The 27,532-nt window shown below is 39.9% G+C and overlaps 3 protein-coding genes across 3 annotated transcripts in view; 2 read left to right on the top strand and 1 right to left on the bottom strand.

Annotated features, from left to right (window-relative positions):
• Window positions 1-198: 198 nt before the first annotated feature.
• LOC116711116 (cilia- and flagella-associated protein 57-like) lies at window positions 199-16,041 on the top strand. Its single transcript, XM_032550497.1, is given in 22 exon segments — window positions 199-583; window positions 2,167-2,480; window positions 2,565-2,824; window positions 5,837-6,011; window positions 6,684-6,836; window positions 7,047-7,186; window positions 8,440-8,605; window positions 8,682-8,795; window positions 8,935-9,147; window positions 9,239-9,412; window positions 9,734-9,895; window positions 10,341-10,496; window positions 11,613-11,706; window positions 11,787-11,977; window positions 12,072-12,245; window positions 12,345-12,503; window positions 12,660-12,803; window positions 13,425-13,541; window positions 14,161-14,295; window positions 14,396-14,539; window positions 15,801-15,875; window positions 15,877-16,041. Coding segments are annotated over 22 exon segments (3,495 nt in total). The 5' UTR covers window positions 199-426; the 3' UTR covers window positions 15,955-16,041.
• Window positions 16,042-16,614: 573 nt separating this feature from the next.
• LOC116711115 (kinetochore protein Nuf2-like) lies at window positions 16,615-25,639 on the bottom strand. Its single transcript, XM_032550496.1, has 13 exons — window positions 25,417-25,639; window positions 23,464-23,538; window positions 23,268-23,344; window positions 23,005-23,066; window positions 21,506-21,603; window positions 20,575-20,648; window positions 19,765-19,858; window positions 19,614-19,676; window positions 19,390-19,527; window positions 18,725-18,865; window positions 18,133-18,308; window positions 17,916-18,051; window positions 16,615-16,930 (listed from the first exon to the last, which is right to left on the bottom strand). The coding sequence occupies exons 1-13, from the start codon at window positions 25,537-25,539 to the stop codon at window positions 16,838-16,840; spliced, it is 1,350 nt and encodes a 449-aa protein (XP_032406387.1). The 5' UTR covers window positions 25,540-25,639; the 3' UTR covers window positions 16,615-16,837.
• Window positions 25,640-26,028: 389 nt separating this feature from the next.
• The window catches only part of ap5b1 (adaptor related protein complex 5 subunit beta 1), a 5,775-nt gene continuing 4,271 nt past the window's right edge, over window positions 26,029-27,532 (top strand). Inside the window, exon 1 of the mRNA XM_032549394.1 lies at window positions 26,029-26,352. Within this exon, the coding sequence (XP_032405285.1) occupies window positions 26,215-26,352 (138 nt within the window). The 5' untranslated portion in view covers window positions 26,029-26,214. The remainder of the gene's footprint in view (window positions 26,353-27,532) is intronic.

Genomic DNA, 27,532 nt, shown 5'->3' with positions numbered 1-27,532 from the left:
GAGTCTTTGCAAAACCCTTAAACTTTTAAAACATTTGAAATGTTCTTCGTTACAGTCTACCACAGGGAAATTATAGCTAAAAGGCAGGTTTTCAACCTTTAACTCCAAAAATATTTACACTGCGGGAAAAAAAAAAAAACATAGTTTGACTTTACAGGTCATTTTTAAAAATACAGAGGCAACAACAATAATAATAATAAAGAAATAGCTACATTCCTGAGTTGTGATATATCAAAACATAGGCCTAACTAATACATACAGAGGACGAGAATTAGAGCCGTGGAGACGCTTTTGGTTTCCAGGTTATTGCGGGATCTGACACGTCGCCTAGCAACAATGACTCAAACTGCACGAGGACACCCGCAGGTTGTAGGTTGAGCTCTTTCCCCGTTTGCTGTCTAAAGTTTGTCCGCAGCTTTCAACGCGATGTCGACCGTGTTTTCTCGGCCCCATTTTATTTTCGGCCTCCGGAAAGGCGTGAAGAACAATTTGTGTTTTGTTGACGAGCAAACGGTGGTGTTCCCCAGCGGGAACAGCTGTGTGATCCACAACACCGTCCAAAGATGGCAGCGCTTCATTCCAGGTACGCTAGGACCGGGGGGGAGGGGAGGGGTTTCTTAATGCGTTTTAATATGTAGAGCACAGGTGTCAAACTCCAGGCCTCAAGGGCCGGTCTCCTGCAGTTTTTAGATGTGCCACAGGTACAAAACGCTGGAATGAAATGGCTTAATGACCTCCTCCTTGTGTAGATCAGTTCTCCAGAGCCTTACTGACCTAATTATTCTATTCAGGTGTGGTGCAGCAGAGGCACATCTAAAAGTTGCAGGACAGCGGCCCTTGAGGACTGGAGTTTGAGACCCCTGATGTAGAGCATCATTTCACCATGCTGTCAGCAGACATATTTGATCGAACACAATGACATTTCTATTTATTCTATTCTATTCTATTTATTCTATTTAATATTTATTCTATTCTATTTATATGGCCTGAGTAAATACAAAATTTTGTATTTTAATTGGGGGGGGGGGGGGGGGGGGGGGAGGGACAATCCAGGCCAATCTGATCAACTGGAAAACTAATTAGTCCTCAATATAAATAATTCACCTAATCTCCGCCATTGGATCGCCACAAAACCTGTACTTTCTTCATTTTTCACAGCACATTTATGGCAGTGAAAAATGAAAGCCTGATAGTATGTTTATGAGACAGATTAAATGTTACCACAACACATGGCTGTTGGCAAATATGCAGAGTTAGGAAGTAACTATAGTTACTTACATTTTCTTGAGTAACTTTTTTTTTTTTTTTTTGCTTTTGCTAGAGTAATTTCATTATGACGTATCGCTACGCTTACTTGAGTAAAATCTTTGGATTTTGTACTCACTAAATGAAGAACAAACAAAAACTATGCCAGACACACACCTGCAGTTTTTTGTTAAAGTTTAAAAGTTTTTTTAATTTAAATAAACAGCTTTGGGGAGAAAAAAAAAGTCAGTTGCCTTCTTTTTTGTTACTTCTGTGAATTATTGTCATTTTGGTCATTAAAATAGCAAAATTTCCATGTAAGTTTATATTTTGGTCCGTCTGATGATGTAATTTTTTAATATTAACTGATAGTCGGATCAGTGACTCAGATCCGATTATCAAAATACTTTTTTACTCTTACCTGTGTAATTTGTTGGATGGCTACTTTGTACTTTTACTTGTGTAAAAATATGTTAAAGTATTGCTAATCTTACTAGAGTGCAATTCTTTGGTCCTCTGCCCAGTGTAAATAGAGACAGCTGTCAGCTCTAACCTGTGTGTGTGTGTGTGTGTGTGCGTGTGTGTGTGTGTGAGGCCACAGGTTTCTCTTCTCTCTTGTATTTCTCTTGTATTTGAATAGGAAACGTATAATTCAGGAATTTTGATAATAACAATGTAATAAAATCATACACAACATCAATTAATCCTGGTCAAGGGGTCACGTTGATAACTGACAGTGCTTTGCTTGTCATTGGCTTTGCTAAAGTGGCCTGGCTTGTAAGCAAGTGGATATACATCAGGTGGATATGTGTGTGTAGTTACACACACGTTACATAAAATCTGTGAACCGTACAGTAAACTCTATGCTTCACCTGCAATAAATGTTATTTACTGGTTTCTGTTTTCTGTGTGCCTCTTCAGGTTTAGAGGGAAGCCTTGGCCTACGCGCTTTGGCTCTAAGTCCAAACCAGCGCTACTTGGCAGTATCGGAGAAGGCTGAGAAGGCCTCCGTCACCGTGTTTGACCTTCATCAGGAGCACGGCATGAAGAGAAACGTTCTAACTGCAGGAGATTTTCTAGTTCAAGAGTTCTTGTCCATAGCTTTCTCTCCTGATTCCAAGTACCTTATCGGTCAAAGCGGAGCCCCAGAGTGGTTGTTGATCTTCTGGAGTTGGGAGAAAAACAAACTCTTGGCAACAGAGAAGACAACCAACTCTAATAATCCCATTTCACAGGTGAGCCAGTCACACCTTCATTCACACATGGAGTCCTGGGATGCTACGTGCGGCTACTTTTTTTTTTTTTTTTTGTCTCGCCAGATCAGCTTCAGTCCTCATAACAACATGCAGGTCTGTGTGAGTGGCAACGGCATATTCAAGCTGTTTCGGTACTCAGAAGGCAACCTGAAACAGAACAGCATCGCAAAGGTGGAGTCAATCAACATCCTGTGTCACACCTGGTTGTCAGAAGACCGAGTCATAGCGGGGACAGACACAGGAAGGCTGCTGGTGTCTCAGTCTGGGGACGTGAGGAGGGAGATCAAGATGTGCTCTGAAGCTGCGCAGGGCCAGAATGAGAGGTCAGATTGGAAAATTGAATTATACTTTACACTTTGTGATGTGGAATTTTCGCTTAAGTGAGATGAATAAAGTTTAGGTTGTAAACATTTTCAGGAAAAAAATGTATCTTTTTTTTACCATTTATGTTTCTTCTTTTATTCCCTCTTCTATCTCTGTGGTAGCTAGCGCTCGCTAGCACTAAAGTTATCTGGGCCTATTTTCCCAAGTTCCCCGCTCGGCAATCGGTGTAGCTAAAAATATTGATTCATCAATGCTTCACAGTTCATTTTTCCAATGAAATATCAATTCAGAAAAGCCTGTGAACCGATTAGACATCCTGTCTCGCCATGAGCAGCACTGTCACAACACTGTTTCATATAAAACATGTTCTTCATCTTGAGTTTTTTTGTGGCTGGCAAACAACTATGGGTGGGGATTAATCTGTACATATTAATGACCTAAATCAGCCGATCACAAACAAAATCAGCTGTTAAACACACAGACGTTTTCCCCCAAAACACACTAAGCAATAAGACCATGAAATCAGTCATGCAGAAATCCGTACAACACCAGTGTCTCTGAAATGAAACCCTCTGTGTCATTTTGTCATTTTTTTATCGCGGTGGAGAAAATTATTTGACTTGTACTCTTTCACTACACAGGATTACTGTGCGCTGTTCCTAACTTAGTAGTTTGACATCATTTGCGATCAGCGCCACATTCTAACTCAGGGGTCACCAACCTTTTTGAGACTGGGAGCTACTTCACGGGTACAGAGTAACACGAAGGGCTACTTGTTTGATACAGACATAAATTTTCTTGGCTCAGCCATTATAATAAGAGTATATGGACATATGATTGCATGCTGCCTGATCATATTAATGTTAGGGACTACTGACAATAGTTAGCAGTAATAATTTACCATGCAGCTATGGTTAATTACTATTATGTGATCAGAAATTCTTAGTTCAGAGTTTTCAGTTTGATTCCCTTTTGGAGCTTTTCTGTGTGATTCTAAATTGCCCACAAGTGACTGAAGAGTCTGGATTGGTGCAGCTGTACAGATTTTCCTTTAAATAAAAAAAAGAAACGTTATTGTATTTTTTTATTATCCAACCCTCTTTACTATTAACAAAATTGTGGAGAGAAGAAAAAGTTATTTTGTGCCAAAACATCTTGTATGTAGCCCACATCAGTGTGAGTCTGTGGGGGTCAAAGGGCACGCGAAAGCCTAAATCTGATTGGTCAGTTTGCTTTTTCTGTGAGCTAAAAATGATGAGTGGAGTTTGAATCTCCCATAGTTCTAAGATCCCACCTGAACTTTTTACAGTGTGCAGTTCTGGCGAGTCGCCGGTTTATTAGCTTTTTTTGTGGTTTCACAAACTTAAAAGCTGACGGGTCACCAGCTGGCTGACACCAGCAGATGTCGGAAAAAAAACTGTCCGACAGATTGGAAGGTATGTACAAAAGTATCACTGCACCTGACCTGCAAGAGCACAACCACCTCTCCAACGCTCATCATGTGGCGTCGCACAAAAGCCGCACAAACCTAAACCACTAAAGCAGCGCACCCTTTTTTTCGTTTTACACAAACGATGCTAAATAATAAAGACATGGAAGCGAAGCCGACCCCTGTGATCCACGGAAAGAGGAGGATGTTGATTCCCAGGTTCAGGTGGTGTCAGACGTCCAAAGGAGGAGAAGGTGAAGCAACAATGTTTGCTTAATTTCTACTCTTTTGGGGAACGTTTCGACTAGATTAAATTGTTTAACTCGCAGTCTTAGCGCGACGCTCAGGAAGAGCAGCAGATATCAGCCGACAGGTGACCATCAGCTCTCCAGTTCGGGAAACGTCAAAGAAGCTCAGAAACCGACGACCCGCCAGAACCGACACTATAAAAAGCTCCGCCGGGATCCAAACGACCGCTCTTAGAGCTACGGGAGGTTCAAACTCCTGTCATTCATTTTTATCTTACAGAAAAAGCGCCAAGCCGCAAAATAAACAAAAGCAAACTGACCAATCAGATTTAAGCTTTGGCGTGCCCTTCCCCTCCCCCCACAGACTCAGACGTGCGCTACGTACAAGATGTTTTGACACATAAGATCTTTTTTTTTTTCTCCACAATTTTGTGAATTGTAAAGAGGGTTCGATAATAAAACTTTCAGAAATTATTATTTTCTTTTTTTACTTCAAGGAAAATCTTAAGGTAGGCAGAGTTGGGTGCAGCCGTACAGCTGCAGGCGCTGCTGCCCTCCGATAAAATCCTGCAGGCGTCTGCGCAGTTCTGAACTTTAACCATAGAAAAAAAATTTATGCATAAAGCAATTAATTTTAGCATTTTTTTTTTTTTTAAATTCTAATATAAACAAATGTTATTAATTCAATGTAAAAACATTAAATTAAATAATTTTGTTGGCAGTGCTCCCTAATGACAATGGCTATTTTTAGAACTTGCTCTGCGGGCGACTGACAAGGTCTCCTCGGGCGACCGGGGGCCCGCGGGCACCGTGTTGGTGACCCCTGTTCTAACTTGTTTTTTTTCCCCAAAACTTTTTGTTAGTTTGTTTCTTTTTAAGGAATTTTTTGGTGCTAATGAACTTTATTTGGCAGTAGAGAGAAGGTGTGAAAGATGTGTGGCACCAGAACCGAGGACGGGACCCGAACTATTGTTTTACTGACATTCAAGATGAGATGATTATGCTTTAAGATATGTCATGACAAACATAACTTGTATGACAGTTTTCAGTCTTTTCAGATTCGTTGGCATATAATCCCTTTGGATTACATGAATGGTTTCCATGGTATCCTTAAAGAAACCGACATTGTTTCTTTCCAACTATTTGGAAGATGGAATTCCTCCTCAACGTTATTAGCAATCGGTTTATTGTGTTTTTATTTTAGATATTTAAACAAGCTGCATATTTTTCTGGTTTTAGCCAGAAACTCTTGCCATTGAATCTGTTATTTCTCTAAAATGTATTCTTAGAGACGGCACACAACTTGCCCGTAATGCTCTCGCTTCACTGCACAGGAACCTGGAAGTGAGACGAATCAAAGCGGGGAATGTGACGGAAGGCGTGGCCAAGTGTGGCATCACTGCCATCCTGTCCTACTCTAAGGGTTTTGTGTGCTCCACCGGTCCGGGCACAGTCTCTCTGTTTGAAAAGATAGAGGACAACGTCTATAGAAAAAGCAGAGAGATACAGGTAAATGTTCCAGTTGTGAATTTTAATATAACTGACAGCCAGAGGTGGGCGGAGTACCCAAAAATTATAATCAACTTAGAGTCACACTACATCAACATATTAGTAAAAAGTAGCCGTCCAAGAAATTATTCAAGTAAGAGTAAAAAAAAGTATTTGGTAAAAAAGTCTATGCAAGTACTGAGTAACTGATCAAAAGGCCAATCATTTTATATTTAAAAATTGCATTGTGAGACGAACCAAAATATGAAGTTATGTGGAAATTTTGGTGTTTTAAGGTCCAAAATGGCAACAATTCATATCAGTACCAAAAATAACAATCTGGCAAAAGAAAATGTTTCCAAATCAGTTTCTTTCAATAAAAAACTTATGAAACTTTAAGAGAAACAGCAGCTGCATGTCTGTGTCTGGTGAATTTTTGGTTACAACATGTTTGTTCTTCATTCAGTGGGTAGAGAATCCAGAAATTTTACTCAAGTAAGAGCAGAAATACTTCATAATAAAACTACTTAAGCAAAAGTGAAACGTACAGGGTAATAAAAACACAATTTTTTTCTGAAAAGTTACTCAAGTAACTGAGTAACAGAGTGAATGTATCTAAGACTATGTATATAGGGTAATATTCATTAGGTGTATGGATATTGCATTTTTATGAGTTTTTTTGTTTTGTGCCAGATTCTCCCAGCTCCAGCCAGCAGTGACTCAGCTCCAGCCCAGTGTCAGGAGATAGACACCATGTGCATGAGTCCTGCAGAGGAGACGCTGGCTGTCAGCACAGACCGAGGCCAACTGTACAGCATTAATCTTTCATCTGCTGAAATGAAGCGGGTGCTGCTATTAGCACAGCCTAACAGATTAACAGTTCATACTTTGCAGCTTCATGATTTCGACCTGCTTTTGTGTGGAGCAAGTCCTCCAGTTCAAAAGTCCAGTTTTGCAAAAGCTTAGATGTCTTACTCTTTTTTTTTTTTTTTTACTTATTTAAGGTGTCGATTTAAACATTTTTGAAGTTGATGTAAGCTGTGCTCTGTCCATCAGGAGGAACAACTACATTTTGACTTTTTGTCCCAGCCCTTCCACTCTGCCTCCATTACTGGTTTGTCCATCTGCATCCGTAAGCCCTTCATGGCCACCAGCTCTTTAGATTGCTCCGTACGGATCTGGAATTACGAGACGAAGTAGGACTTCCTGCATGTTCCTTGTTTCCTTTTCTTCTTGTGACCTCATTGTTTCAGGCAGGTTCGGAATGGCAGCTAATTCCTGCAGTTCATGGTAAAATAAAAAAAAAAAGTGAATAAACCTAGTGGGAGTTTATAAAACTGTTCACATTCTTTAAGCTTTTCTACATTTTGTTATTTTCCAATCACAAATTTTATGTATTTTACTGTATCATTACTATGCAACAGTACAAATCAGTTTCTTCTGTTGATTAATTGATATAATATGAAAAACATGGTGCACGGTGAAGTGGCTAAAAGGATAAATTAGTTTATCATTTATATATCTACAATATTTAGTACTATTGTTCTATAATAATAATTTTTAGTTGAATATTAAAGTGGCATTAAAGAACATGAAGGAGACGCCGATGTTCCCAAACACCGAGCACAGAATATATGCATAAACAACTTATATCAAAATCATTTATTAACATTTTCTTACAATTTAACATTAACTTGCAGTCAGAATACTGAGCCTCTTAGCTAAACAATGTGCAAAAAAAAAACAAAACTGGAAAAAGGTTCAACCAACTTAATGAATGACAATAAAGCAAAAGGAATACTGATGAATACTGGGGGAAAAAATAGAACTGCAAATAAAAAATTTTAATTGAAAAGAAAGTTAAAAACAGCTTTTCAAATTAAAAATTTGGGGTCAAAAGTTTGAATCTGAAAATCAGTTTTGAAATTTGTTTTCAGTTTCCAAACTTTTTCTTTGAGTTTCAATTTTTTTTCCCCTTTGAACAAACTTGACCCCAATGTAGCTCCATACATGTCATTTGAATCAGTGATGTTAGCTAAATCCCCAGCGCTACAACACACACTGGGAGATGTAGTCCTCTTTTTTCCAGGTAGCTGTGGTCACATTATATTACTTCAGACCGCAAGCCACACTTATTAATGTTTAGCAACATATATTTATTTTATATTTATTTGTTCATGTACTTGTTTGCAAATACATGATCTGACACGGAAAATTCCAAGAAAACACACAGAAGTTTGTGGTTATAAAAAAGTGAAAAAGTTGACATAAAAAGCAAGTAAGCAGTCTTTCCTATGAAAACACACCACAGATGTGACTATTTATTTAATAGAGATGAAGCCGGCAGGGAAATGTTTGTAAAAAATAAAAACAAAAAAATTAAAGTTCACCCTAAACTTTAGTTTTTTTAGATGACGGTCCACACATAATGTCTTTTTTTCTCCAAAAGAGAGTTGGAGTTGTACAAAGAGTTCCAAGAGGAGGCGTTCAGCGTGGCTCTTCACCCCACGGGCCTCTTTGTGCTGGTGGGCTTTTCAGACAAACTCCGGCTGATGAACCTGTTTATCGACGACATCCGTACCTTTAAAGACTTTGCGCTGCCCGGCTGCAGAGAGGTGATTGTACTCGCTCTGAAACCGGTGGCTTCCCGCGCACATCCTGTTTCAACCTGCTTCCTCCTCATCCTTCCAGTGTGCCTTCAGCCACGGTGGCCACATGTTTGCGGCCGTCGACAGAAGCGTTATTCACATCTACTCTTTCACCTCGTTTGAGAACATTCTCAATCTAAACGGCCACTTTGGGAAGGTGAGTTGATGCCGATGAACAGACGGCTGGCCGTCGGATCTAAAGCCAAAAAGTGGGATTGATCCACCTTTGTGTGGTGCAAAGGTTCAAGTTCTTGAGCAAATGTTCAAGTACTACCAAGTGTTTTCTCGCTGATCAGGTGCGGACCGTTGAGTGGAGCTTCGACGACAGCCGGTTGGTGTCTTGTGGGGCAGACGGCGCCGTGTACGAGTGGAACACCCACACCGGGAAGCTGGAGTGTGAGACTGTGCTCAAGGCCTGCAGCTACTCCGGCGCGGCTTTCTCCTGGGACTACAAGACCGTCCTGGCTGTAGGAACGGACCTCATCCTGAGGGAGATACAGGACTGCCAGGCCAGGAGAACGGCTACAGCAAGATTTCTTTTATGCAAACGTTGGCGAGTGTGAAATAAAAGTGACTTGACATTGGAAATTGACTCCACAGGTGCTGAGGGAGGTTCCTGCTGATGCGGTGGCTCACACCGCTCTTGCCGTATCTCAGTCCGGTAGGGTCGTCTTCACCGGTACCGCCGGCGGAACCGTTAGAGCCGTTACATACCCCTTACCCGATCAGAAGGAGTGGATCACACAGCAGGCTCACTGCGGCCCCGTCACCAGGGTGAATCCAAACACACCCTGAGAGAAGTTGCCCTCCGCCCTCCACCTTCTTTGAATCAGACACAATTGGTGTCTGACAAACACCAATGAAAATGTTTGCTGCACAAACGTTTGTGCAGCAAACATTTTCATTTGTGCCGCTATCATTTTAAAGATATTAAGAGATGTTTCCAGAGGTAAAAACTAGTTTAACAAAAAATTTAATGTAAAAAAACTAGATTTTAATGCCAGTTAGTTAAAAGTATACATTTTTAAACGGAAATAATTGCCCTTTTCATCCATCATGTAATGTGTTACTAATGCTGCCGATGAATGTCCGCAGATGGTGATAACCTACGACGATCAGTTCCTGCTGACGGCGTCCGAAGATGGCTGCCTGTTGATATCCAAAATCGTTGACGAAAAGGGTCGAGGTCTGAGGAGCAACAGGCAGATTGTCCACACCGAAGAGATTCTTGTTACAAAGGCGGACCTGGAGGAAAGGGTCTGTTGGGGAGTTGGACCTCTAATATGCACTTCTTGCAACCGTGAACTAGCGTCTAGCATTATTCTAACTGGATATGGCCACGTTTTTGGCCAAATATTTGTGGAGTTTACTTTAATTGGTTGATTTCTTGGCACCGACCCGGCTTTTAAATCTAGTACTTCTGCTTAAAGTCGGATCCATCCCAGAAGCTCAATATTAGCCTCTTCCCAAACCAGTTTAGATGTGTGTTTGGAGTTCAAACAGGTACATGGTTCATCATTCTAGAAAACTGAAGGTATTGGCTAAAATGTTCCAAGTACTGCCAAACATCCAAAACCCTAAAAACCTAATATCTCTCGATGGGAAACAAAACATCCTGAGTCTTAGGAGAGCAGAAGATGATAAAAAATGTTGATTGAGATGCAGCTGAAATATTTTGTAAAATTTCTTGTGTGTGTTTCAGGCTCACAACATGTTGGAGCTGAAGATGCATCTGGAGGAGCTGCACATGGAGAAAGAGTACCAACTCCGCCTGCAAGAGATGAACTACAAAGAGGAGCTCCAACAAATGTCAAACAAGTTCACGGAGGAAATCAAGTCTCTGAAAACAACACAGCAGGTCTGCTGCTGTCGGTCAGACATGTGTGCATATACTGTATATATACTGTATATACTGTATATTCAACTGTATATATAACTCTTGATCATAGCAAGGAAGCTTAATTTCAGACTGTTTTGCTTACAGCAGCACATAATGTCAAGCAACTAAATTTCATTTGTAGAGCTTTTGGTGTTGGGTGTAACGTTAGTTACTATAGAGTAGCAGTGCACCGATTGCAGTTCTCTAGCTGATCCCTGATTACCGATCTTTAAAAAGCCTGACCTGCCGATTCCGATTCTGGCCGATACCATTTTTTTTTTTGTCTGAAATGTTGCTAAATATAGAAAGAAAGTTGCTGAGTTGGCAACAGTGGAGTGACTGTTGTTAAGTGCAAACGTGCAGACATGACCTGGTGGGCGGGGCCACCAGTACAAACCTCTCAGGGGAGAGCAGAAAAGGACAGCGGTTGATTTTTAGACCTTTGCTGAGGTGGATAAGATCGGCTTCACATGTAAGTATCGGCCGATCACCGATCTCCCAAAATTAAGGAAATGTATGCTGATAAAGAGGCTGGCCGATAAATCGGTTAATACTTATTAGACAGATGGATAATCTATCAGAGATTCTGTTATAGTCAGATGAAGCTCAGATTAGATGAAGTCCTCCCACAAAATGTCAACTGTATTTATGTCTGCACCTTGACTAAATTGTTGGAGGAGCTGCACTTTGCCACTCTAGCAGATCTAAACCAAAGTCTGAAGTCTTAAGATTTCTCCCAGGGCTGCTCTGAATTCAGCCCTGTCAAACTTCCTGTGAACAGAGTCCCTTCTGAACAAAAATGGGACTATAGAAAAGCAAAACAGATACCCAGTCCGTTTACAATTATGTCGTATTTGGTGTTGCTTTGCCTAGTAAAATGCCTTTGAGTTTTCTGGTTGTAATATGATAAAAGTGTGAAAACGCTCAAGAGGTATGAGCCCTTTTGCAAGTTCATAATTGTAAAAACATTCAATGAAAAGCATCCAACATCATCTCTGATTGTGGTAAAAAGAAATACTAGGATATCGCAATAAGTAGATTCCAAAAATCCTTGTGATTCAAAAGAATACTTCTCTGAAACTCTTACATTGGTAGATCCTGAGCACGGAAATAGAGCAGTGTGAACAAGAGACCCAGCTGAATTCTGCAGAAGTTGAAGTGAAACACTGCAAAGACTTGAAGGATCTAGGTAGGACATCATCACTTCCTATCCGATGCATTCTTTATGAGCTCAAAGGGAAGTTTATGAATGTTTTTAATCCCACACAGACCAATTCTACACCTCCAAGTTGACTGTGGAGCACGAAAAGTACGAAGACCTTCTCCAGAAGCACAAAGAAATGCAGGAGGAGTACGAGACGCGGTTGATTCATGCACAGGGGGACCGGACCCAGAATCTGGCCGAGGTCACGCAGATGTACGAGGCCGAGCTGCAAGCGAAGACTCAACAAATGAATAAGGTCCTAAAGAATGAGGAGGAAAGCGACAGAAGTCCGGGACCGCTCGCGTCATCGAAACACCTCTGAATTCTCACTGATTTCATTTCATTTACAGTGTCAGAAGGAGGCTGAGCTAAGGATCCGAGAGTATGAAGAAACCATAAGGCAGGCAGCAGAGCAAGAGCAGCAGAAGATCCACACCATGAAAGACAAGTACGAGAAGAAACTCCAGTCAGAGAAAGAGGCCTTCACCAAGCTGAAGGGAAACAGTGGCACTATGACACAAAAGGTGACCAAAGATTTTCAAGCTATCTTTATATTTCGTTTACTTTTGTTGGTGTCAGTTAGCCGGAAAGATTACAGCGTCTTTTTAATGGCGGTCACGCAGGTCCACAATCTCCAGAAGCAGATCGATGACCACTTCAGTGACATAACCTCCCTGAAGAAGGAGCGCCACACTCTGATGGGGTTCATCCGCACTCTGGAGACCGATATTTGTGTTCTGAAGAAACAGGTTTCCAAATATAAAAAGATCTGCCAGGAAAAGGTGACTGAGGAGCAGCGTCCCGCCGTGCTTTTCGTTTCACATTAGAAGTTTAGTTTTGTGCACCAAAGAAAGACAGAATTAAATGAACCGTAAATGGGGAACTGACTGCAGTGGGAACACAGAGTAAACAGTCCACCTCTGCCCGTTCTCACGCAGGACAGAGTCATATCCAGCCTACATATTATAAACCAGGATCTGCAGAAGTTGAAGATCATCTTGGAATTCAAGCTGAAGGACATGAGGAAGCAGATCAGGCCACAGCAGGTCGACATAAACGAGAAAGCAGAAAGGATACAAAAGGTACGTGAGAGGGCTCGGAAAATTCTAGGTTGGCTCCAGGCAGAGGGAGTTGGAGTTTCATCCTGAATTTGTTCTTTTTACTTGTTAGAACTGAGTCTTCTTTCTGGTAAAGCCATTTAGTTGTGGAAGTAGTTAACGGCAACATGATTAAAGTAACCCTCGGCATGTTCTGCCATTTTGTTTTGCCTGCATGCATCTACAAAAGACACGCTGCTGTTTTAACTCATTGATTTTAGCTGACTTCAAAAAAAGACACACAATAGATTTAAGGGTTGATTTTTTTTGTCTTCATTTGTCTGTTTCAAGTTTTTGTGTGTGTGTTAGTTTGCAAAAAAAAACAAACAAAAAAAAAAACGGGGGAACTACTCATTTCTAACTAACTGAACACTTTGCAATCCTGGGTTTTGTTGTTCGGTATTGATAACATTGAAACCTCCACACTCTTTGTAGAGTGGCCATAATTGCCGTGTGTTATTGCAGTCCAAACGTTTGGCCTGATGTCATTTATTGAGCTGCTGTCCATAAAATGATGTGATCAAAATCAGGTGTGCAGGCTTCTCTCTATCCTTGTATGAACAAAACATGTCGCGTCAAAGACGACTGATAATCCCTGTTCAACAGCTTGAGGAGGAGCTCATGCTGATCACCAACAGCAGCACTCGTCTGAAAGTCACCATATCTGAACTGAGGCTCAGACTGAGGACCAAAGACAAAGAAATCCAAAAGGAGTTGCAAAGGGTCAGCGCGCACACACACACACACACAGTCATGAATTCATGTCTTGAGGGGACTTTACGTTGACTTCCATTCATTTTTTACAGCTTAACTCTTAACCTACCCCTAAGCATCACAAACCACCCCTAACCCAAAAGCAACATTTCCCCCCTATGGGGACCAAGAAAACGTCCCCACAAAAAGCAGTGGTCCCCACATCCCCACATTGTAGACAGAAAAAGGACCCCACGAGGATCTAAAAACCTGGTTCACACACACACAGAATAAAAAACGTCTTTGCGGTTTTTATTCGCAAAGACGAATAAAAAACTGACGAGATTCTAGAATAAACACTTCAATCATAAAAATAATTACCTCCAAATAGCAGCATGCATGATCCAGGATCAAAGTAGTACATAAAACACAGATCATAGCATGATTTTGGATTTTATTTAAAATCCAAACTAGTTTGTTTTAAAAAAGAAAGGCATCCAATCCAGAAGGTAGCTAATGCTCGACAGCAGTCTGAATTCAAGATATGAATATGAAAGTGGAAGATGGCTCTATTTGTTCCTCTGACTAATGTTGCTGTAGCTGGAAATGGTCGGGGAAGTTTCTACGTCTGACAACTTCCTATGTACAGGTGCAGGATTTGACTACGCTTCTTGAGCGGGTCAGGTCAGACCTCCAGGTTTGTGCCTCCCTCATCCAGGATCCCAGGAAACTGAAAGACAACATTTTGATGATATACAGCCGATACGCCTCAAGCACAGAGAGTGTAAGAGCCGATTGTCGAGCGTTGGTTCGGTGCATGTTGTTGACAACATCGGTGAGATTGGACGACCCTGCGCGAGACAATCTGAGGGTTTTCTTTCTAGGCAAAGAGGAGCAGTGCAGTTGATGATGCTCAGAAGGGTATGTGCTCCCAATGTGGTCAACTGGAGATGACTGTAAGCAGTCTTCAGAAGAAGCTGGTCAGATCTGCCAAAGAGCACGAGGATGTCTACACCAGGATGATGAAGGTAAAGACTACCATTATAGATCAGCGTTTCCCCCATGTTTACTGTACTGGGCGTTATCGGAAGGTCTGATCTCAGTAGCGGCTGGTGAAAGAAATTCTTGGAGGGTCTGATGCAGAGGTGGGTTGGGTACCCAAGAATTGTAAGAATAGAACTACTTCAATATATTTTTACTCAAGTAAAAATACATTACTTAGTATTTTTACTTGAGTAAAATACTAAGTAATGTATTTTACTTTGTAAAACACATTATATACAATAAAAGAGTAAAAGTTTACTCTTTTATTTTTACCAAATAAAAGAGTATTTGGTAAAAAGACTCAAGTACTGAGTAACTGATCAAAATTTTTAAAAATGACATTGTCAGACAGAGCAAAATATGCATTTATGCGCAAAATTTTGCATTTTAAAGATCAAAATTTTAGTTATTCATATAAATAAAATAATTATAAAATAACAAAATCAGGCAAAAGAAACAGTTTTGCAAATTTTTTGATGGGGGCCAAGTTCATCCCTGGCCCCCATCCAGCCCTCTTTAAAATCTTCCAGCAGTCTTGACAATCACTAACAAAGGACTTTGTCTCTTTTTTTTTGTCACTGGTATATTTAAGTTTTAGCGCATTATGATTCGACAGCTAAAACCATTGATAATCGTCGTCAGCCAGCAGGTTTTTTTCTCTCCAAGAAGGGAGTCAACTCCACACAGATTTGAAATCATCTTCCTTGGTATATGGAACCATAAGGCATCTAGATTTGTTAAAAAAGATCTAAGCCATTTTTTTAAGGTGGCATTCATGCAAATTCAGTAATTTAATCTTCAAACTGATTAAATTAGATTTTCTGATAGCGTTTTGTTTTTGTTTAAATATATACAGTACAGACCAAAAGTTTGGACACACTTTCTCATTGAATTCAATGAGAAGGTGTGTCCAAACCTTTGGTCTGTGCTGTATATGTATATTATCCATTTGATTAACAGATTAGATTGTAAGTTGTGTATTCCTAATGTAAATGCAGGGTAATTAAGCCTGGAAATACTTTTTTTCCCCTTTTCCCTCAAGTTTGGTAAGAACACATCCTTGGTCGATGATTCAATTTGTACTAAAGTTAAGCAATGTTTACTTTAAGCAATACGCTTAACAAAGGGCTAAAATCACGCCCCGAACACTTTTAAGACCCAACATATATGGATAAACATACAAAGTGGATGAGACTGACCTTCAACACATTAATCAGCTGCTAATGATGTCTTTGTTCTCTGCAGGACAATATGGCTCTTGTTACCGAAATCAACGAGCTACGCAAGGCACTGCATGCCGAGCGGAGCAAGGAGAAAGACAGCAAAGTTCAGCAAGGCCTCCTACAATAGTCCAGGTCACATCCCACTTCAAAAGGAAGGAGCTGAAGAGGAACCTTGACATGGTGGAATCAACTGAGCCCTTCCTTGTTTAGAGGATATTGACGTTTACGTAGAAAAATAAAAAAAAAAGTTTTATAGGCCAAAATCTACGTTGTTTACCGTGTACTACAACTTCTAAACATTTGGGGAACAGTTTACATGAAGGGTTGTGCATAAGACTGACATGACAGTGTCAGGAAAATGAAGGAGTCTTCATGAATGTCTACAATTGTCATGAAGTAAATAACACTTTAAATACCAGTTTTAATGTGACTTTTTGTTTACCGTGTAACACCCCATGACAACTCAAACATTCATGAAGACTTCATCATGTTCTCACAGATGTTATGTCATGTCAGTCTTATGCCTCTTCAAATAGTCTTACTAAAATATGTAAAAAAAAAAAAAAAAAAAAAAAAAAAAGAAAAAACATCTAGTGTTTATGTACCAACTATAACAAGCAAATGAGATTTTTTTTAATTTCAATGAGTTTTTCCTCTTCTGGTTAAATGAAGGTTAGAAGCAAAACCAGTTGTAGGTCATTTTCCAAGCAGTGAGGATGTAGAAAAGTGATTTTACTGCAGGGGCAGAGGGCTCGCCTCAGACCGGTCCTTATGATTCTGTATTCATTTAATGAGTGTAAACAGATCCTAGCTTAATCTGAACATTTGTCAAAAGCTTTTTTCTAATATTCAGTTTATTCATTCATTTCTTGTAAAATACAATTGTAGCAAAGAGAGAGGGTAAAGACAAGGAAAAATGGGGAGAACATTTTTTGACATTACAAGTTATTTCACTCATCAGCCCACCAGACAGTCAAGTTGATTCACAAAGATTATTAAATAAAAAACTAAACAGACAGAAGGAGAAAAAAAACAAAACAAGTTAGATATATGGAAAAGTTAGACATCTTGGTGAAGTTTCAGGTCTGTAATGTGCATCTCGATCCTCTTGTGAAGACCATCCATTGATGTTGACAGGGTGTCATACAGCGCCTGGAAACAGGAACATGTTCCACCATGAAGCAGGGCTCTAAGCCAAGTTCTCTAACTTCTGTTTTTTGACCAACATTTTTCTTCTTTAGGTTCAACAGTCAAGTTAGGCACACCCAAATTTTCAACTGCATCACATTTAACAAGATAACTTTACAAGTTTGCTTTGAAAAAAAAAAAAATTACTGTCCAGCAAAAAGGAACAAGACTTGTAAATGATTAATCTGCCAAACTAAGTTGTGTTTGAAGCACAATTATACAAGACAGGTATCTTACTGAAAAGTGTTTAAAGTCCCCTAGTGGTCTGCAAGGTACTGGATGTAAACGACCTTTTATTTGCCGTGACGTGAGCTGAAAGTGCGACGCCACAGTAGGCTTAGCAAAGTATTTTGCTAAAAAATAACAATGGATAAACGGCTTAAAATCGGGTTACTCCAAAGAAAAACTGAAGACACGGATGAAACGAAAACAACGGCAGGAATACTAATATGATCGGAGGAAGTCAAGTCATACCTGCAGAGAGTACTGTGTGTCGTTCACGAACGACTCGATTCTTTTCAACGATTCTGTGCCGTGAACGGTAGGACTCAAGTCCCAGCTGGTGAGAACTGTTCTTTGTGGTTTACGACTTTGCCTGCTTGTAATGCTCTGCTCGCACTTCAACAGCTATTGTTGTTATTATGTAATTAAATAATAACAACAAGAAAAAGAGTTTTTTTAAATGGGTTAAGAGATCCTCAGCATGAAAATGTTTGAGAACCACTGGTTTAGAGGAATCATTAGGTGTGGGCCTAATGAGTGTCATTGGACTACAGGGAGACTTTCAGTGTTTTTTAGTTATTTCCTGGAATGACTGGTTGTGTCGGTGCGATCTCAGATTTCTTTCTTTTTTTTTTTGAAGTAGTACTACTGAGAAATTTGGTTGCCCTCTGGAGCTCCGCAAAGCTTTCCCCCTTAAACGTCAGAGGCACCCCTATCATCAACGTACCTGGGCCTTCTCCGTCTCTTTGCTGCAGACGTCTCTCAGGCTCTTGATCTTGGCCTTCAGCTGACGGGTCTCTCCGACGATCGCTTGGATCTTATCCGCCATCTCCTCGCGTTTCTGGTGGATTTGGTTGCACTGCCTGGAGAACAGCTGGTGTTAGGTTGCCAAACGAACGCATTGCTCAGGTTAACTCTACGGGTCGAGACGTTTGAGTCGGTACCCCAGCACTTCCTGGACATGGTGTTCCTTCGTCTCTCTCTTCTTCTGCCTGCGGATGTTCTGTTTGCACTCCTTATCCAGCTTCATGCCCAGAGCCCGCTTCAGCTGGACCTCCTCGCTGCACAGACTTTTCAGCTCCTTTTGCATCTTCTCACTTTGAATCAACAGCTCCTGGTACTGTTAACATGCAACATTAGACACAAAAAAAAACTTTAAATATTGTTTTCCCTTTACCAACTTCTACTGTTTGCGTTCTATAGTGAACATTAGGTCACATTTCCCTACTCTGACAGTTGTTCTGTTCATATTTTGTCATACCACAACCACAAACTGTTTTGTTGGGGTTTCACCCAGCAGAGCAACACAAGTGACTGAATAACTGTTATGTGAATGGAAAAATGTTTTTACAAATGAAAATAGGAAACGTGTGGCGTTTATTTTGTAGAATCGTCTTCTGGCTGCAGGCATGTCTCTTCTAGCTTCGAACATCTAAACACCGAACGATAGCTCAGTCAGATGGATCGTCTCTGAAAAAGATGGAAGCTTAGGGATTTGAAACCCGACACCCAGGTGGATGTAAGAGTGGAGCGTACCTCTTCCTGACGCAGCCTGGTGTTGTTCATGCTGCTCTCCAGGTCCTGCAGCAGGCTGTTCATCTGCTGGAGCTCGGCCTCAGCGTGGGCCACGCTCTGCACCCTGTTCTGCATCTCCACCACATACTCGTCTGTTTCTGCCTTAAAGTAAAAAAAATTTAAAATGTTAAAAATTAAACGGGTGTGCGAGAAATCCCAACATATTGGCTCTATTGTGTAACAGGGTTGTATTTCTATGTTATTATAATTACACAAAATGTCTTCTGTTACTCAGATTGTTCTTATACTTGACTAAACACTTCAGAAACTGCTATGATGTGACATTAAGATCAGGCGCTCCCCGTCTTTAGTTTTTCTTCATCTGTGGCATGGTTTTGTCCAGTCATTTGTGCTCTTAGGCCCAAACCTTTTGTAATGTTGTCCTACAGAAGTTGGTTATTTTTCACCCAAATACATCCAGTTTATAGATTTATAGAGTTGACCTTAGATTGTTATATACTTTTATTTTGTGCAGGATTTGGTGTAGGCGGCCAATCACTTGGTTTTCTGTTTGTCGTTCATTAGAATAAACAGAGAGCTGTCCTCCAAGACGGTTTAATCCTAGTAACCAGAGCAACGCAGGAAAGATCGAGTTACATCTGCAGACCAAACATTTTCCTACTTACTATGGAGTTCTTGATTTTCTTCGCAGCTTCCTTCATCTTCTCCTTCTGGCTCTTCAGTTCCTCTGGAGACTCCACGATCTGAGACTTGAGTTTGGTGATGTCCTCTTTCAGGTTGCTGACGTCCACCTTCACTTGGGACTGAAACACAAATAGACACACATGGACACGTTTATAGACACAGCAGAGACTCGACGAGCTTAGACATACGAGTCCGGATCACATACCAGCTTCTGCGTCTTCTCTGCTATTTTGGTTTTCCACTCTGCAATGTTATCGTTTTTGACGTTCTGAAAGGAAAACCACAGTGTCAGACTTCAACTGAACACACAATTACACACCACAACTTCGACCGTGTGTGCCCGTGTCGGCGCCTACCACTTCCTGGTATTCATGCACGGTGGTGGCCTGCAGCTCAGAGAGAGCGGCAGCCAGCTCATCTGCCTCGGCCTGCTGCTCTGGTGGGACGGTCCTGGGTCAGGAAGAGACGGATGAGAACACGTCGCACTGACCCCGTTTGGTTTTTATGACAAACGTTTTTCAATACGATTTCAAACGTAACGACTAGCAGCTTGTGTTTATGTCGGAACGTTCTTTGCGCTTTACACTGAAGACAGTGTTTGGACGGACAATATATTTCAACTATATTAATATGGTTTGTTAAATATTCAAATGTACTTAAAAAGATACTTTCACTGAAGTTCAAACTTTTTTTTTTTTTTAATGCTTCCGATTAGTTTTCTGGCTGATCGCCGATTACCAATCTTTAAGACGTCTCCAATTTTGGCTGATACCAGAGTTTCCCCCATTGTATTGTAAGCCTGGCGGGCCACCAGACTTTACTTGTGCCCCCACCAGGCTTAGCATTGCTTATTTAAGTTTATTTTAAATGTTTGCATTTCTTAAGACTTTTTAGTTGGTGTTCAGGTATTAATCTCCCAATAGCACATAATTATCAAGTGATATTTTAAAATTTCATGTCAACTTTAAACAGTTTTAAAGCACGACAGGTCGCTGGATGAATGACTGGCGAGTGCCCAACCACCAGGCTTAACAAGTTTTATGGGGGAAACCTTGCGATACAATATTTGTTTTGTTTGAAATGTCGGTAAATATAGCAAGAAAGTCGCTGAGTTGGTAACAGCAAACCCCCCCAAAAGATCCGAACGTGTTCAGAAGAAGACTTACGTTAGCTGCTCAATCTTCTTCTCTGCTTCCCGGTTGCCTCTGGTGTATGTCTGCAGTTTGTCCATGTCTGTCCTCTAACAACAGGGGAAACGAACATAAACTGTCAACTTATTGCTCTACTTGTGACTAAAGCTTTTTGGGTTGATTCAGTATTGTTAGAAATCTGAAAATAAACTGGAGTACGTTGCTATTAAAAGCCTGGATTGGACTGTGACAGAGTAACACAAAGTAGTATATAATTGTAAAGTGAATGGAAAATGAGTACAGCTTTTCAAACTTTTACACAAATTCCCTAACCACCAGTCAGTCACTCAGCTCTGCAAAGGGATGTTAACGAGCCATTTTTGTCATTCTGCTGCGTTGGAGAAGAGCTGCATCTTTAAATTTCTGGACAGTAACTCAAGGACTGGACTTCGTGACACTGTGAGAAGCAGGTGTGTATCAACGTGTTTTTTTCTTCCTTTTTTAAAATATGACAAAAAAAAAGTAATTGGTTATTAGTCGGCAAGAAAATGTAGGTAACTTATGCAGCTGGTTTCCTGAAGTAGGCCATTTTTGTTTGGTGGCAGTGATGTGCCGTCCCACTCAGACAATCTGTTGCCAAAGACCAAAACATGTTTTGATATGTTCTATCATTTCTATTACTGCAATAGTTACCACACAATATTGTGATATATTTCTCATGCTGCCCATCCCTAATACTCACCCGACAAATCTGAAACAAAAAAAAGAAAAGAAAGCCACGCTTTTCAGATTAGCACTTCTACAATATCAAAAACAACCTGAAACTCATATATCTGCTTCGTAACATCACCGTTCTGCACTACTTTATGTCCGTCTGTCACACCAAATATCAATACAGTGCATTACAGATTGTTTCTGTACAGATGAAATGGATTATTTGTGTTGTTATGGATCAGATGGAACATACAAATTTGGCCTGTTTCTCCAGTATCAACACCATCCTCTCCTTCCTGAAGTGGAGAAAGTTCATGATGGCACTCAGAATGACCAGAGTCTTCTGTTTTTCTGAAAAAATAATAATAATCTTGATCACCTTTGGTCAAAGCTAACATTATCACCAGATTAATCATGAAAACAGTCCCCTGCAAAACTATACATCACCTTTTAGAAATTTTCCACATTTTGTTGTTACAGCTACAGTGAATATCATTGTCATTTTATGTGAAGATTTTTTTGTTGTTGCTGTAAACTAGGGACGCAAACAATTAATTGACTTGTAATTGTTAATCACAAGATTGTTAACTAGATTAAAATTAGTTCCAATCAATTAACTAATAATATCAGCTTAGGTCTTTTTCATTGTTGTAGCACAGCTGCCATCAAAAAGAGGACGCCGCTCTCTTCACAGGAAACAGAATTTTGTACCTCAAGAATATTTAGTTAAGCATAGAAGTATTTATCATTGTCAATAATAATATTTATTTGTAATCAATTTTATACTTAAATGTGACCGTACTTTGTTTTAACATACACTGGCTGATTACTTCATTAGAATGTAAAGTGCAAATAATTAGAATTTTTTATTGTATTTTTCTCCCCTTTTTTAAGACTATAGTTGGTGCCAAAGGCTGCATTCATACTGCAGCCTGAAGTGACTCAAGTCTGATTTTTGCCATGACCCTTCATACTTCCAAACATATGCGACCTGTATGTGATCTCCAGTGTGTACAGGGCACACGGTGGGACCTGCAAGTGTCCCGCATGCGCAGTAGAGGGCGCAATAACGTCAATGTTCTCAGTGTTTTGTTAACCGCCATAAGAAGAAGAAGTGCTCAGGGTTTGTGGAAGTAAACATGGATTCTAACAGTGGAGCATCTTACGATTTTGAAGTTGTTACCAACCAGAGCTGCATATTAACAACTTAACCCTCGTTACAGTCCGTCATGGTTGTTGTTTTTCTTTCCACTTGCCCGTATCATGAAGCAGAATAGTGACATTTGTTGAGTATCAGTGACGTTCAGATCGGATGATTGCGACCTGGACGTTAGGTCACATTTGAATCGGACACCCAAGTGGTCTGGGTCGCATTCGAAATAAATCCGACTTGTGTTGTTCAGACTGTCATGAAGAGATCAGATACAGGTTGCGTTACGTCAAAGAAAAAAAATAATCGGAATTGGGTCACTTCAGGCTGCAGTGTGAACGCAGCCTAAGTTATTGGAAGACATCATTGACAATAATAATCATATTTTCATATTTCCTACCAACTTACAACATTTCTAACAGAAACAAGATGGACTGCTGTACCACTTGGCAAGTTTTCTGCGGGAAGCCTTGAACTTATTTGGTCATTTATCACAAGTTACATCATTCATCAATATTAAAATATAATGCATAATTTGTAATCTGTAGTTATGGAAGAGAATAGGAATGTGCTGGCTGCAGCCTGCAGAAAGACATACTTACTTGGAGCCAGAAGGTCATTCAATGAAAAGTCGTACACCAGGCACGTCGGCAGAAACTGCCTCCTAAAAAAACAAAACGAAAAAAAAATCACATTTTAAGAATCATATGTGTGAGATCTTACAGACAAGTGGAGCCTAACATTGTGTTCTGCTCAGCCGTTTCATAAATTTACACTTTAAGCATGTTAGCAACATTGTGCCTTAGTTTCTGCACTGACACATAGGTGTGTAAATTTGACAAATTATAAAGAAAATAAACCCCACATCCGTGTGTAGACACTTATTATGGCAGTAGCACCCTCATGGTAGCCCGGATACTGGATGTTCTCTGAAAAGGGAACCTGTTGGAAAACAAAGCAAATACGTAGTCGTGACTCGTGGCAAAATATTTAAGTTTCTGCTACATAGAAAGTGGAAGCAGCACGTAGTAATATGTTTACGGGTAAAATGGAGGTCTCACCATGGAGTGGCACTCAGGCCTGAAGCGGTACAGGAGATGCAGGATTCTCATGTACAGCGTCTGAACTGCTTCTGGCTGTAAAGACGAAGAAGCAGAAAAACACTGGATTCTGAGGAGCTGAAACCTGAATTAGTAACATAATGGACCATGTCCACCCAGATCTATGCTGCAGTTTTGTCCTCTGCTCATCCTGATTTTAGGGAGCCGAATGAAACAGAATTCTGTTTCATTTGGACTCTGTTGTCCAGAATGAGACGGCAGACCTACACGACACAGATGTGTACTTCAATAAACTTAGCTTATAAGCAGGGTCGTACCGATTAATGATCGTCGATTACCGATCTTTAAAAAGCCCGACCTACCAATTCCGACTTTCTTGTCTGAGAGGTCACTAAAAATATAGCAAGAAAGTCGTCGAGTTGGCAACAGTGGAGTGACTATTGTTAACTGACTCTATAAAACTGAGCCTACTAAAAGGTATTTTTAGTGGGATAAAAAAAACAAAAAAAACTCTCAGATACCGTTATAAACTGTATTTGGATACAGTTGATAAGTTACACTTTATTGTTCCCCCAAAGGAAATTCTTTGAGAGGAGAAGTGCAGCGACTGCAAGAAACGGACGCAATAAGACAAAGACAAAAACATAGAGCACACATCATAGGAATACAGTTTGGGCCGAGCCCAACGATTTCAAAACGGCAGTACCACCCTGGCACCTAAATACAAGAACGCAAAATAAGTAATTAAGATAAGTTTGAGCCATTTCTCTACTGTCAGTTAAATCTTGGACTTTAGATTATATCGTTTATTTTATTAATTGGTTTAGTTTCTGGTTGATTTATGATTAGAATTTTTGTTTAAAATGAGCTTGTTTGTTAGTAATTTCTTTAATTAGTCATTGAATTTCAGTTTGGGACACAGGGGTTCCACGTATAAATACGTAGGTTTTAGGGAGCTCTGTATGCACGTGGATGGTCATAGATTTTTTTCCATTTACCTGTCAGTCAGTCTGCCACTTAATCAGAGATTCAGCAAGTGAGACAATCAGGTAGCTAAACAATACAGCAAGGGCTCCTGTGAAGTTTGTAACATATTTTTTATTGCCTACAACTATGGAAGAAACCAACAAAGAACAAACAAACCAGAAACTCACGGTGCATCAAGTGACTATTTGAGTAGAATTCACTTTTACTTTGATCACCTTTTAAGTCATAAGTATTTGGATTTTTGTTTTTAGAGCAAATAGTCACTAAAATAAGAAAAACCTGAAGTGCAACAAAGACCTTCTCTGCCATCCTCCTAATAGTCACAGCTTATTAAAAAGAGAGATGGAGGTTCGAAGAAACTCCAACCAAACTTGAAATCGGCCAGATTTGTTTCTCCTCAACACATATACGTCATATACAAGCCAATTCAAAAATACTTTATTCATCCCAAAGGGGAAATTAAATGTCGTTGTAACTCATTTACTTAGAAAGTAAGTAAAGTAAAGTAAGTAAGTAAATCTCCCCACAGCCCTCACTTTGACGGTGAAAGAGCTGGTCTGTATTACAGCGTTGAAATTCTACCGGAGGAATCCAAGTCAATGGAAGAAAGTCCAGATAAGCTGTAAATGGACATTTGAATCGAGCGAAATTGTGCAAGGAGGCAACGGTCAAGCTGACGTTGTGCCACAGTTCGGCTTTGATTTGAAGCTCGTGACCCAAATGGACCCAAAAAGAAGCTATTGTTTTGTGTACATGTTTAAACGAGTCGAAAGGTATTTAGTGGTCCCACCAAACCACAGCTTTCAGAGTCTCGGTAAACGCGTTGTTGCACAACACGGTATGAAAGACGACCGTGAAATATTGAAATTCAAACTAACTTGTCCCCAGCTTATTAACTTTAGTTCACAGCTCCGTCTCCGCTCAGAGTCAGACACAGCAATGTTACTGATGAAGCTTTCAGTTTACCTTGGGAACCGGGGTCAGGTCTCCTTTAGTGAACTGTTTGGCCTCCTGGCCGATGAGAACCTCACTGCGGTAGAAATTAACAATAGCGTCCGCATTATGGAGGGGAAAGGTGTTTTCAGTCATCGCTGAAAAATTCAAAATCAACTGTCACTCCGCTGGAAATACAATATTGGCGCCTTCTCTTTCATAGGCTCCTCCTCCTTCTTCTTTATTGTATTGGCGGTTGGCAAATAAGAGAAGGACGCATTACCGCCACCAACTGGTAAGGAGTGTGGACTACATGACGGGAAAAAAATGATACAAGTTACAATGTCTTAAGGATTTTATCGTATATCCCTATTGCTACTTTAGTTGTTGTTTTTTTTCTTTGTGCTCTGCTTTCTGTATCACAATGATAAGTTTTGTATTTAAGTAGATATATTCCTTCCAAAATCTCCCTGTGGTATGACAATTACAAAATAAATTACTGTTTCTAGGTGCTCATTAAAAAAAAACAAAAAACGGTACAAAGTATATTGGTTTAAAATATTTCATGACGTATTGATTGATTTGGTAACATTTATAAAAATGTTCTATTCAATAAAACAAACAAGTTCCCTACTAAAAAGTTCCTCATCCGACACTGCAGGGGGCGCTGTGGATATTTAATAGGCACGTGACCCAACACGGGAGTAAGGGTAGGGCGTAAACTTAAGTGGTCTTCTTGGGGTTGTCTATGATGTAAAGAAATTAACGGGTACGATGACTTTGAAGGAATTTTCTGGCGTAAACACACATTAGAGTCTTATTTCCACAACAATGGCGACAAACTGGACGGAGAGAATTAGTGCTTTCTGCTGCAGTCCAAGTGGCTTCCTGACAGAAACGAGCCCGGATACTTTCCTGTCAGAGCTGCTACGGGAGCTGCGGGATGACAGAGTCAGCTACGGAGTGAAGGTTAGAACAGCACAAACGTAGACATGACGGTCAGCATGTTGGGATCATTTGGCTTCGAAACATGGCCGTGAGTTTTTGCGGTCAAGCCAGCCTCTTACCGAATACTAGAAGGTTCCCTGCAGGCGAAAACACAGGAATGAAAAGAAAAGGAGAAGTATAAGCGTCCTAAAAAATATGTTTGACAAAGCTATTTCTTTTACATACATATACTATTTGTGTCCAGAATAAATATTTCCTGTTTTACTGTGGATGTTTGAAGAAACACACACACAGTAAATAATACTTATCCAGGATGTTTTTTCAGGAAATTATTTCTCCCAATTACTAAAAGGTGACAACAAACTAACATTTTTAACGTAAATGTCAAAGGATCACCAATGCTATTAAGCGCAATATATATTTCACAATTTTATTGTAGATGTTTGGAGATGGGCTCAGCCAAATGACTTAACAACGCTTATCCAGGAGATCTCATTTTTACAAAATGTATACTTTAAAATTAGATATTTTAAAGTACAACAAATGTTATTTTTTATTATGTTAAAAGGTCTCAAACTCCTTTTCATTTCGCGCCACATGAAGATGGTGAATGTCCTCAAAGTGTCTGTTACTTTGGCAGGAGAAAAAAATAGCAAACTGTTAAAAATGGGAGCGTTTTCTGCACTACACTAGGACTTCTTAAACTTAAACTAGGTATTAAACTATTCACATAAAAATGTGGTTTTAATTTGAATACTATTTAAGTCTAAAAGTTGTATTTATCAGCCACAAATGGGTCATGGCGGGCTGGATTTGGTATGTGTGTGTTAAAGAATCACTTATACTATAACCCAAATTAATATTTAATCATTTTACTGTAGATTTTTGGAGCAATAACAAAAGGTAATTGGGTACTTTGACTGTGTCCATCACCAAAAATGTACGGTGGATCAAGGACAACAAAGTCAACGTGGATGAAATCAAACAACTGCTATAATTGGTAACATTATAACATATTGATGTTGACGACAAATGTAAAAAAAAAAAAAAAAAAATAGTGAGACTGCTGGATGTGTCAGTGTTCGATTGATTTAGACGTTTAGTTTCCATAATGGTCATTTAGAAGTGAAGAAGTTAAGATTTCAAGATGACTGTTAATCCATATGCAGGGTTAGATGTTTCAAGATTAAGCAAATAAATA

Source organism: Xiphophorus hellerii, chromosome 20 (genome assembly GCF_003331165.1).
Source record: "Xiphophorus hellerii strain 12219 chromosome 20, Xiphophorus_hellerii-4.1, whole genome shotgun sequence".
In the NCBI taxonomy this organism is placed as follows: Eukaryota; Metazoa; Chordata; class Actinopteri; order Cyprinodontiformes; family Poeciliidae; genus Xiphophorus; species Xiphophorus hellerii.
Note: the sequence above shows the minus strand (reverse complement) of the source record. Positions and strands in the feature narration are given on the sequence as shown.

Coding starts and splice junctions, on each gene's coding strand:
- LOC116711115 (XM_032550496.1), bottom strand. CDS start 25,539: ATGACTGAAAACACCTTTCCCCTCCATAATGCGGACGCTATTGTTAAT. Junction 23,345..23,463: donor GGCCTGAGTGCCACTCCATG/GTGAGACCTCCA, acceptor GTTTTCCAACAG/GTTCCCTTTTCAGAGAACAT. Junction 23,067..23,267: donor ATAAGTGTCTACACACGGAT/GTGGGGTTTATT, acceptor TTGTTTTTTTAG/GAGGCAGTTTCTGCCGACGT.